General features: G+C 42.2%; 1 protein-coding gene across 1 annotated transcript in view; it reads left to right on the forward strand.

Moving 5' to 3' along the window:
- ABCC6 (ATP binding cassette subfamily C member 6) overlaps nt 1-12,449 on the forward strand; it is a 38,000-nt gene extending 25,551 nt beyond the window's left edge. Inside the window, exons 23-31 of the mRNA XM_067551461.1 lie at nt 491-801; nt 2,252-2,451; nt 4,007-4,133; nt 5,168-5,269; nt 6,053-6,199; nt 8,369-8,527; nt 8,790-8,956; nt 9,519-9,713; nt 10,282-12,449. Coding sequence (XP_067407562.1) covers nt 491-801; nt 2,252-2,451; nt 4,007-4,133; nt 5,168-5,269; nt 6,053-6,199; nt 8,369-8,527; nt 8,790-8,956; nt 9,519-9,713; nt 10,282-10,390 — 1,517 coding nt within the window. The 3' untranslated portion in view covers nt 10,391-12,449. The remainder of the gene's footprint in view (nt 1-490; nt 802-2,251; nt 2,452-4,006; nt 4,134-5,167; nt 5,270-6,052; nt 6,200-8,368; nt 8,528-8,789; nt 8,957-9,518; nt 9,714-10,281) is intronic.

The raw sequence follows: 12,449 nt of genomic DNA on the forward strand, positions 1-12,449 counted from the left end.
CAGTTACTGCTACTCCTGCAGCGACTCTGTAACTGGGCACATGGGAGTCTACCCCACTGAGGAAAATTAATTTAATTCAAAGTAATCCCAGTTATGTGCACCATTCACTGGAGAATGTAGGGCTTCTATCTTCAGGACTGTTTGGTAGGAGACAGAACTAACTGTTCAATCACATTTAGATATACTGATGCCCATTCTATGGCTATTCCACAGATACTAGCTCTCAGGATCTGGAGTTTACTGAGACCGGAAACCCCTTGGTGCAGAGATTGTCTTTTTGTTCTGTGTTTGCACAGTGCCTAGCACTATGGGCTCCTGGTTCAGGACTGGGACTCCTAGACAGCCCCTCAATATAAATAATAAATAGCAATAATAATAGACCAGCATCTTTTGCCAGCACCAAATTCACTTTCAAGAAAAACTCCCCTTAACTTATTTTCAGCTGAGAAATCAATCTAGGTTGTGTGACTTCCCTTCTGTTACATTGCAGCCATTGGTAAATTCGGATCGACAGCAGCCATCCTACTAACAGGAGTGATAGCATCACACAAGCTCTTTCAGCAGTTACTGGTGAATGTTGCCAGATCCCCAATGATATTCTTTGAGCAGACACCCATCGGAAACTTGCTGAACCGATTCTCCAAAGAAACCGATGCCATTGATTCCATTATCCCAGATAAACTGAAGTCCTTCCTGGGATTCTTCTTCAGTTTACTGGAGATCTACATTGTTGTGATAGTGGCCACACCAATAGCGGTGGTGGTGATCGTGCCACTGACGATGCTGTATGCCGTGTTCCAGGTAGGATTTTGAGATACATGGCTCATAAGAACCACTCACACCCTTTCCTACAGGAACCTATTCCCATTGTTTAGTCTAACCTGAACCAAACCTTTCTGAGGGTCTGAGATATTGTCATTGTTTTTTCACCTCTGATTTCATGCCTGAACCAAAACAACCAGCGACTAATCTTAAGAAGAACCTTCCCACAGAATCCAAGATCTCAGTAGCTGCCTCCAAAGCCTCCCTAGGCGGCCTGTGATATCATGGTGCTTTTAGGTGGAACTTCTATTGATCTATACTCCTGATTGATATCAGCGTAAAGAAAATCAGACTAAGGCCCAAATTGTTTTTCCTCTTCTTCAGTCTTCCTGTGCTATTTTTTAGCAGGTGCTTATCAATGCATCCATTTATTCTCCCAGCCTGGTTCTTTGAAATGTCAAACAACTTTGCCAGGGTGAGATTGGGTGCAGAGGAGGGCAGTCGGGGGCAAGATCAAAGGTCTTGAAAACTTACTTTCTACAGAAAAGAAAGATCAGTCTGGTTTGCTACTTTAATGAATAAGGCAGGTAAACAACAAGTGATTCTTCATTAAATCTCCTCTGAGCATCAAAGGGTGGGAGTGAAGCAATCAGTACAACTCTACAATTCCATTCACGCCATGAAATCCTGCTATCGGTGTAACAGGTACACTGGACATAACGAAATGGGGCGGGAAATAATCTGGCCTGTCACAGCATCATGCACCACTTCATCAGATTCTATTTTTCTTGGAGAACTCTGCTTGACCTGGCGCACTCATTCCTTCTGTTCTCACTTCTGCAGCAAAACACCCTGTTTTTGGGCCTAGGTTGTCGTATTGGGTGAATGGTTCTCCTAAACTGTAGGTTGCTAATCTACAATATTGAACTAGAGGCAAAGTGTAAGAGGTCAGGAGAGAGATTTTAAAATGGGGGAAGTACAGAAATGATGGGTGAGGTCCTTACTCCTTCTCCTGCTTTACACCACTTGGCTTACAGCGGTCCTAAAAGCCCTGTTTCTGGCCACGAGATTCCCCCAATGCAGGCACCACAGAGCACAATTCCACAGCTGCCCTCCGAGGCCCCTTTCACAAATCCTGACATGGGGGGCATGCCAGGGATGGGGTTGCAGCAAGCAGCACCATGGAGATTCCAGTCAATGCTGCAGCTCATAGGGTTACCTAGAGAGGTTGCCAGAACTTAGAACCCCAAGGGCTCAAAGTTCTCCTTATACTCCCTTCACCCAGGCTACAAATTCTACACCATGCCTCCTAAAGGCACATTATCTCACCCAATAAGCATAAGAGCACATGCTGCCCACACATTAGGCTTTATAACATCAGGTTAATGTGCACTGCTGTATTTTTTGCATCATTTCAAATTTTCTGAACATGATCAGTCTGGGACACATACTGTTAATCACATACCCTTTCCATTTCTCTCTGTATCAGAACTTCTACGTTGTCACTTCTTGCCAGCTGAGACGCCTGGAAGCTGCTAGTCGTTCGCCCATCTATTCCCACATTTCAGAGACGTTCCAAGGGAGCAGTGTGATTCGTGCTTACAAGGAGCAACGGAGGTTTATTTTACAGAACAATTCCAGAGTGGATGAGAACCAGAGAACATGCTTCCCTGGGATCATTGCTGACAGGTATGAAGCTGCAAATATAGGGGATACAATCATCTTATTCACATGAAGCTATAGATTAGTGCAACCCTTCTGCCAGGTGGAGTCAGCAGCAACAAGGGCCAGGTTCAATATCTAAGGGTTTCTCTTAACAATAGAAAAATAGAACTGGCTTGAACCCCCCAGTCAGCAATCTGGAAAAACTAAGCACCACTTCTGGACACCTCTAAGTGGCAATACTTCCCCTCTTGCAAGCACCGAGTCGGTGTGCAACAAAATAAAACTGAGTAAAAGGGAGACGAGGACCCAGTTTGGGAAAACGACACAAACATAATAGAAAAGCATGCTACCATAAGCAATCACCCACCCCACAGTGTGTTGGGCAGCATCCTTTGCCTCAGTTTCTCACCTTGTGGTGTGAAAGTCCAAAAAAACCGAATATCCCTTAACACACCACTCCCCTTTACCTCCACAGCACCCCACTTACTGTTAGTGGTCCTTGGTTAGCGAAGATCCAGAGTTCAGGTGCATTCATGAGCGGGTAGGGTTCACCACTGGCTTCCCTCTGCCACCACTCTCACTGTCCTCCATTTCCATGCTGCTGGTGCTTTTGCAACATCACATTTGAGGTTCCATCACTTCACCCAGCTTTCCGTGATTTCAGCAGGTAGCAGGAACCTCACTGCCAGGGCAGTTTCTGTGTTGCCAGACTCACTGTTACCACACCAAGTCCAGCGAGGACAGCTTTAGCAATCACCAACTGGAAACAAGGACTCTTTACCGGGTCTAAGCAGCTCTGTCATTAACTGCTGGAGAAGGGGAAGGTCAAAAGGTGTCTAGAGCTCTTTAGGCAGTGGCCACTCCACCAGTTAGGAACACTTGTCCCCATCCACTCACCACTGGCATTTGGCATCTTTATGCCCTGCTTAGCAAGAGAGGTTCAACTTACGGTGACCCCTTCAATCAGGGCATGCTAAGCACAGCTCTGCTGCCCTTTACTCATACAAGAAGGATACCATTTCATTATCCCTGCATTCGAATACTAGTGATTTGTAATCCAAACCAACCAAAATTGATCATTTTGGCAAAGCAGCTCCATCATGCTGCGTACCTAGGCAGAGTAGGCACCGCTCTGCAAACACAGTCTGCTCCTGAAGTCTTTCCCCCTGCCGTGCATGACTAGATGTCAGGGGAGAACTCCTCCAGACCCTGCTTACATTAGAACTAATGCCAAAGAAAGAGCCACTTATTGCTGGTGCCAGGCTCACAGCAACATTTCCAGGTTCTGAACCAAAGCTACTCACCTGGTGGAAATGATAGACTCAAGCTACAGCCAAAGGGCCATGGCACAGAGCAGGGGCCGTTTACAGCACAGCACTGCTGTCAGTTCCAGATGCTTGCTAACAATTATGTAAGAAGCCAACACCATGATTATAACAACTTTATTTAATACCCTTTACCGAGAAGGCTCCAAAAACATTTTTAAAAAATCAATTACAGGAAGTATGTGAAATTGAGAGAAAATGAGACCATAAAGAGAGAATGGAGGTGGGCTAACTCCTCTCTTCTTTGCTTGCAGGTGGCTTGCTACAAACCTAGAGTTTCTAGGTAATGGTATCATGTTCTTTGCAGCCCTATTCGCTGTGATTAGCAAAACACATCTTAGTCCAGGGATTGTTGGCTTTTCCATTTCATATGCTCTTCAGGTAATTCAAAGCAGCATTGCATGATTTTATCATCTCAGACGGGACTGTCAGATTACAAATCATTTTAAAAAATCCTTACCTATATCACAAATAGCTCTATAAGAGTGCAATCCTGCAGCCCTTACTCAGCTGGGGAGCCCTAGGATTGCTAGCATCAGACTCTAGAGTATTAAAACTGGAAGAATTTTAAAGACCCTAGTTTCCTTTCCACTGTTCGTTTGACATTTCTCACCTTGGATGATAATAAATTAGCCAGCATCCCATTTGTTAAGATTTCCTAGGCAATATTAGACTCTCAAGTATCACACAATTGTGCAACATTTGAGTTGCAAATACTGGAAGGGAATATATACATATATATCTTTTTAAACAGGATGCTTCCATTGACATTTTTAAAAAAGCTTTGAAATATTTCTATTGGTTTCTAGACTTTTTAAAGCTAGTTTTTATAACCTCCTCCCCTCCCCCGCAATTTTTTTTTAAACCTCAGTAGCCCTGTCACTATTATTTGTATTATATAGGACCTTACGTGTGTGGCATCTTTACAGAGAACGCGTCTCAAATACATGCAACATACGTCTTGTTCCTACTGTGTTTGAATTTAGGCTTAAATGGTCACTGTGGTTTACCAGCCAAATGGTTTTCTTCAGTGTCGATTTTCCATGCTCATGTGACTAGACGCAGATTGAGATGAAAACCGTTCAAGTTACTTTTAAGAACTAGAAGTTTAACATACAACAGGCAGTAACATCTACTTCTTGGTAAATAGGCACTGAGAGTGAGCTGGCAAGGCTTCTCCGCTTTGGCCTGGCAAATTTTCAAGTTCCTTTTCCCAGGAAGGCCTGGTGTCATCAGGATTTATTTTATTTTGTCTTGCAAAAGGATTTGCAGACACACTCTTAATAGCTTAGTGAGGGAAGCTCCCTGTGCAACTACTGGGCCTGATCCTACAAAGTACCAAATGCTAGGTACTTTGTAAGAACAGGGTCAAAGTCTGTATTTCATTTCTAGCCCCTTCTCTTTCCTTCTGCTAGATAACTGGCATTTTGAACTGGATGGTGCGCTCCTGGACAGAAATAGAAAACAATATTGTTTCTGTGGAGAGAATGAGAGAGTATTCAAAAACTCCAAAAGAGGTAACTAGCCAACCATTGTTCTCACTATTTGAATTGGACTTCGTCACAAAGCAGATAAGCAATTTTTCTATTCTAAATGGATAAACACCTTCCCATTTTTCTTCCCAAAGATCCAGTTATGTAACTTTAAAAAATTGTTTTAACTGTGTTCTTCATAACCTCCGCTCAGTTTATTTCCTTAAGGCAGTGAAACTAGTTGTCATTTTAAAAAGTATAATTTGTTAAGAGTTACCACACCCATGGAAGGCACTGTCAGGTTTTCTCCATACTTAGAATGAGCAATAATTTGATGTTATAACTGTTGACAGTTGTTGGCCTTTTAATGATTGAGAATCTCAACTTAATCATTTTTGTCTCTTTTATGCTATATAAACACTAAAAATTAACAGGTACTATATTTCTTCATGTTAATTAGATCAATATAGATTGAACTGAGATTGTGGCAAAGCTGATTTTCATCAAGGGACATTTGTGAGGATCTATTAATCTGGATGTAATTAGAACAGTCGGTATGGATTCCTGATAATGTAATTAAATCTAACGTGCATACAAATACTTATCCTCAAACTTCAGTTAATAAAGTAATTTGGATCTTTGTATAAAGCAACCAGGTTGAAGTTCAACAATTCCTTTATGAAGAATGCATGCTGACTCTAAAGAAGCTTTTAAAAAGAGATTCAGAAATAATTTTTGCACACGTGCTTTGAGAAGTTTTCCATTTTGATTATAGCCATATTACTTAAAACAGCTTAATGAGATGCTGTTTGTTTCTCTTTTACACAGGCTCCCTGGACTCTGGGCAGTAATTTTCCAAGTCAAGGTTGGCCAACTGAAGGAGCAATTGAATTTCGAAACTATGGTTTACGGTACAGGCCAAATTTAGAGTTAGCACTGAAGAACATCAATATAAAAATAAATGGGCAAGAGAAGGTAAGCAAGGCCATTTATTTCTTTGGAGCTGCAAGTGTGAACAGTGTTTTACAAAAAGCAGCTGCTGCTAAACTGACTACAATCCCTGCCTCAAAGGGTTTATGGTTTGAAGACAACAAAAGCTATGTGAGGTAAAAACAGTATGTTTGGCTTTCATAGTCTTATGGTGCACTGAGGAACCCCTTATTAATATACGGCTTTGTTTTCAGTTCTGATATTGTGTGTTAGGAAGACAAGTGAGGCTGCTCCTGTTATTTTATAGGAAGTTGGCAGAGCAGCTTCAAAGGAATTTGTTTATTTTAATCTAAAGTAACATCAAACCCCCTTTATATTTGGCAGCTATTCTGGTTTTTCTCCATCTAAGGCTTTTAATGTTTTCCGTCAAATAAAACTTAAAAGTTCCCTATGGGCTGTTACCCAACTCTAAGAATGTTAGATGAATATTTTGACAACGTGAGGCCAAAGGCTTAGAGAAATGGTTCGATCCCTTCAAGTCATATGTCCTGGTCCTAATGGCTGTGTATTGAATTTATGCTGGAGTCCACATGGCTGATTATGAGTACCACATCAACCTGCAGCCGAATGTGACACCTATTCATACCAGCCCTCAACAGCTTTTCTATGAGGCTGCAGTGAAAAGCATTTAAATCTGGCAGTCACAGATCCACTTGTTTCCTCCACTATTAAGCAAAGGAGTAGTGCCTCTACTTTCTAATCAGATGAAAGATATTGGCTGGCTTTCAAAGAGACCCGAGGAGAGCAGCAGTCGCCTCGAGATGCTGAGCTGGAGCGGCTGCTCCCAGAACCTCTGGACCGCTCTCGGTGCTGCGGTGTCGAGGTGCTCAATGACCTGTGGTCGGCGCGAGGAGGGGGAGTCTCCTTTTCCCCCTTCCTCGACCGTCTGGGGGGAGATATTGATCCTTGTCTCCTCTGCCCACCGGGGTAACCCAGCACGGGTCTACCCCGAGACGCCATCCCTGACGCCCTTGGCCGAGGGGGGGGGACGGAGGCGTAGGCATGCCCATCAGGGTGCGTGCCGCTGCAAACGCCTCCGGCATCGACGGCCCCTGCAGGGGCGCTCCCCCACCCCCCGGGGTCGGGGGAGGCTCCCTGCGCAGAGATGCCGGTGCTGGAGCTGTTTCGACGGCACGTGGCTGGGGCATCTCCTGTGGCACCCCCTGCTGTACCGGTCGCAGCGGGGAGTCCATGGACACGGCCTCTGGCCGTTTTTTTCTTCGGTACCTTCTGTGTCGGTGCCGTCGGCGACCTGGAGGGCTCGGAGTCAGGACGAAGTGCCAACTCCATTAAGATAGTCCTGAGGCGAGCATCGCGCTCCTTTTGAGTCCAGGGTTTAAAGGACTTGCAAATTCTACATTTGTCCTTCCGATGCAGCTCCCCCAGGCATCGGAGGCAGCGGTTGTGCGGGTCGCTGACCAGGAAAGCCTTCGAGCAAGCGGCGCAGGCTTTGAACCCCGTGGAGCCCGGCATGGCTCCGTCAAGCCCCTAAGGGCTAACTATTTTAAACTATAAAACAACTAACTTTCTTTTTTTTTTTTTAAACTATAAAACTACTATAAAAACTCTGAACTTTCTAAACTACTAACTAAGTGGAAATTGCTACTTGCGATTAAGCAAGGGGCAGGCGTTCCAATGACCGTCACGGGCGGAAAGAAGGAACTGGGGGCCGTGGGGTCAGCAGTGCCCTATATACCATGACATGAGCGTGGCACTCCAGGGGGCGCAGGAGCCGACCCACAGGGGGTTGCTAGGGGCAGAAAAGCTTCCGGAGGCTCGTGCACAGGGTGTGCACTCACCTATATTGGAATGCATATGAGCAATCACTCGAAGAGAACTCATTTTAAAATGCGAAGGAAAATTACAAGGAGTATCAGTCCAGGGTGTGTCAGATCAATGCTTATCAATGGGGGAGTCAGAAAGAACACAGCACCACCATTGTATCCAGGGCATGGAACTGCAGGGATAGCTGCTTAATGGGGTATTTGTCTCTGAAAGAGCTAACATCAGATATGGTCAAAGCCTGAATACCAGTTAAAACGAACCAGTGATTTATTGTTACCTGACAATTCCATGGTCCTAAAATTTAACTATAGCTATGAGCCAAAATCCATGTGTAAAACATACATACTAAACCTTCATTGTATTTTTTAGATTGGCATAGCTGGAAGAACAGGAGCTGGGAAATCAACTCTTGCTATGGGTCTTTTGAGATTAGTGGAAGCAGCAGAAGGCGAGATCTTAATTGATGGAGTGAATATTGCCCAAATAGGCCTCCATGACCTTAGAACCAAAATAACAATTATCCCCCAGGTATGAAGTTACTTTCTAAAAGTATTTATCAATTCTGCAGGGTATTTCCATTAATGTCCATGCTACACAGGAAGGTCGTAGGAGATCCCTGTGAGAGGTAAATTCATGGCTTTTAAAAGATAAAAGTAATCATGTTGTCTGATCTTCCACATAAACACCAGTCACAGCCTTTCACCGTGTTTTCTGCAGTGGAAGGAATTTAAGGAGCTATGTTATTTTGTCACTATCATTTCAGATTTTTTTTTGTGCTCTCTCTGCTCAGGATCCAATTTTGTTTGCTGGTTCTCTGCGAATGAACTTAGATCCTTTACACAAGTACTCGGATGAAGCCATCTGGACAGCTTTGGAACTGATTCAGCTCAAGAACTTTGTATTGGATCTGCCTGGACAATTGAACCATGAGTGCTGTGAGCGAGGGGAAAACCTGAGGTACCACAAATGCAGAAAGAGAAAGGCAGTGCCACTTGTGGCAGAGTTGGAGGATGCACAGTTAGTAAAAATTCCTAAATGAGGTTAATAAATTTAAACAGAAATAAATCTAATGTAGTAAAACAGAAAGCAATAGTCACCCCAGGGCAAATTTGCTGTAGCAGTATAATCCTTAGCACTATGGAATTACTTAAATCATAACTCTTCTGGGGGTAGGGCGGTCTTTTTGTTCTCTGTTTGTACAGCACCTAGCACCATGGGGTCCTGATCCATGACTAGGGCTCCTGGGTGCTACTGCAATACAAATAATCCCCTCATTTCTTTGGCTCGCTTCATGCTACTATCTGTATTGCTACCAGCACCAGGCATTCCATATGTGGCCCCTCAATCTTCTCCCCAGAAGCAGACCCGGTGAACTCATCTCAACAGTCTCAAGCCCCACCCTCACTGGGGAAAGGAAGCAGTCAGGCTGCTGTGTTGTTTTCTGACTCATTTTAAACCCGAGGAAAAGTGACAGCCTATTAGTTCATCTTTATTTGCCATCTGACCTTCTTGCTTTCAGTGTCGGCCAGAGGCAGCTCGTTTGTCTGGCCAGGGCACTCCTTCGGAAAACCCAAATCATGGTGCTGGATGAGGCCACTGCAGCAGTGGATCTGGAAACTGATCTTCAGATTCAGTCAACCATAAGGACTCAATTCAAAGAGTGGACTGTGTTAACAATAGCTCACTGTATAAACACCATCCTAGATTATGACAGGTAACCTTTCACTGGCATGTTTGTTCACATTTATTTTCACAAGGACAAAGGAAGACAGAGGCAGGCTTTCTGAACTAGACAGACCCCAGAGTTTTTTAGATAGCGACATCTCCTTGGAGCCACTTAGGTCTCGTTTCTGTCTATTTTTTTTTTAGCGTTTATCCCACTCCGTGTTCTTAGGATGGGCCTTCTCAGAGGGAAAGTGAGATCTGGCCAGTTCATGCCCCCCCTCACACACACACCTTTTTTGTCCACTGACCAATAAATCATAACTGCTGAATGTCTCTTCACTGGAGCTCCTCTCCTCTGCTCAGATACAATGCAGCGGTTGACAGTTAAACCAAAGACAAAATTTACTCCATTCCTATTCTGTCCAAGGGACTATCCCGTAGGTGGTAGTTCTCGACATAAGCCCACTACTATCCTGCAAATGTTTCCAAGACAGAAGCAGGGGGAGAAGAGGGGGAATGGATGCATGCTCTAATTGTAGCTTAGTTATTGTTTGAGTTTAGTGAGACTGGTGGTGTATCCTAATGTTTACATTTTTTTTTTTTTTTATTATTCACAGGATTCTAGTCTTGGACAAGGGTCAGGTTGCTGAATTTGATACTCCAGAGCAATTAATAACTCAGAAGGGACTATTCTACAAATTTGCTGAAGAATCAGGCCTTGTCTGATTATCACCCAAGGAAGATACCATAATACCAAGACTGTCTGAAAAGAATAGATCTAGTCTTAATTCAGCTACATGGGTTTGGCTATAAAATGCCTAATACTTAACCCAATCTTATTTGAAAATGAGCCCCAAACTGCACTGGATGGATGAAGGGAAACTGCCTTGCTCTATAGGAAGGGATAATATATGTATACCTGGGTATATCATGTGCTAATGCTGAGGTGATGGCTATTGTATTAGGAGAAAGTCCTGTTTTCACGTTCAGTCATTGGAGTATATTAAATTATGGTTGCAACTGAATGTCAGTTACCCAGGGAGTGATGAATAACTGTATAATGTTCTATGCAGCTCCAAATTAATTGGCTTAGTTTTCAGAATGAAATACCAAAAACTCAGTTATGTCCAATTAATCAGATGAGCTACTTAGAATTCTGGAGTAGGTATAAAAACAGGTACTCATGTCTTATGCCTTTATGGCAAAATAACAGCTTTCCAATTGGTTCTCTTTAGAACATAAATAATGGTACAATACATTGTAACATTTATGGGAGTGTTGTGGACATTCTTAAGAATGCCAAAGAAATCCTACTAGACAGGGAATGTTCTAATGGACGAAGAATAGCATTTTAATTGTAACAAATGAATACACAAGCATCTTAAATCCCGTGCAGGTTTTAATGAATATTTTAGTCATTTTTTAAAAAGTGTCCTTAAAGTAGTTATCCACGGACTTAGCTGCTCACCTAACACTCCCCCACATAGAGAGCATGGATTCCAAATTAGCTGCTGGAAGAGTTAAATTAAACTAATCTTTCACTATTGTAATTTTTTAATGTGTGCAGGTTTGCAGCCCAGTGAATCACAGGGGCAAACAGGCCTTTGAAAGCAGAACAGATATTTTAGCTGGCTTGGCAAATGTAGCAGCACAAAATAGTCAAGAGTCTACGTCATAAGGAAGGGCTGTAAAAGAAAGGACTTTGGGGAAGGGATTGATCATGGGAATGAAACACCATTTTTTTAGATAAATATAAGAGCCTGACTTTATGACCTCTCTGATAATGTGAATTAAAAAAACACTACCAAAGGCATAAACAAGGAACTCAAATCTATTTCATACAAAAGTTAATAGGCATATAAAATAAATTATCCAGAAAGTTGGTTAAAACAAAGTATATAAAGCAATTTACGTACCACTGAGATTTTATTATGGCTTGAAAATTGGGTGAAAAAGCAGAAAGGAAGATCTAAGAGGACAGGGTTGTTGGGTGATGTTCATGTCCTTTTCCTAAGAAAGATGTCTCAGGCAAGTACCTGAGATGTCTATAGATAAAATAATTTTCAGTTTTGCTTTCTAGATTAAGGAAAAATTTTCTATGCTGAGTACTAACTAGAATAGTTTCAGTAAATCAGGAATTATGAAAAGGATTTTGCAAATGGAATGTTTCTTTAAAAGAAATAAAAGGGTAAATAAAATGTATTCCAATGCTGAATACCAGTACAACCTAGCTAACAGAAGCACAAAAATCTGGATTCAATTCATTGCTAATTTTTGCTTAACCTTTAATAAATGTATTGACATTTTAGACTAATTATCTTCCTCACAGATGGTTTGTAAGGCTTAAAATCATTCAAGTTAATAAAGCTCTTTCAGGTCCTTGCAGTATTAGTATTACTATCACTATACTTCATGAGCACAACCATAATTTATCATTTCATCTTGAACAATTGTACTGAAGATTTATTACTTTGGAGATATGGCTGAATTGTTGCATTTCCTTTAACTTCAGAGTAGCTGTTTAGGATCATTTTCTTTAATCCTAGTGAAGGAATTAAGATGATAATATATTGTTCTCACTTCTAGCAAGACTGAAATAGGTATAGTCACTAAACAAAAATACAGCAACGAATATTTTGAAACAGGAAATTTGAAGAAGTACATTCATGAATATATAGATTTCTAGTAAAAAGATGAGATAATATTTGTTAAAAGACCAAGGAAGTTAACCTTGGTGGCTTTGTCAAACTGTTTTATTTGTAAGACTGATACTGCATAAAGTTAC

The sequence above is a fragment of the Emydura macquarii genome, unplaced genomic scaffold, assembly GCF_026122565.2.
Source record: "Emydura macquarii macquarii isolate MOO-44397 ecotype Brisbane River unplaced genomic scaffold, CSIRO-AGI_Emac_v2 contig_1348, whole genome shotgun sequence".
NCBI lineage: Eukaryota > Metazoa > Chordata > Testudines > Chelidae > Emydura > Emydura macquarii.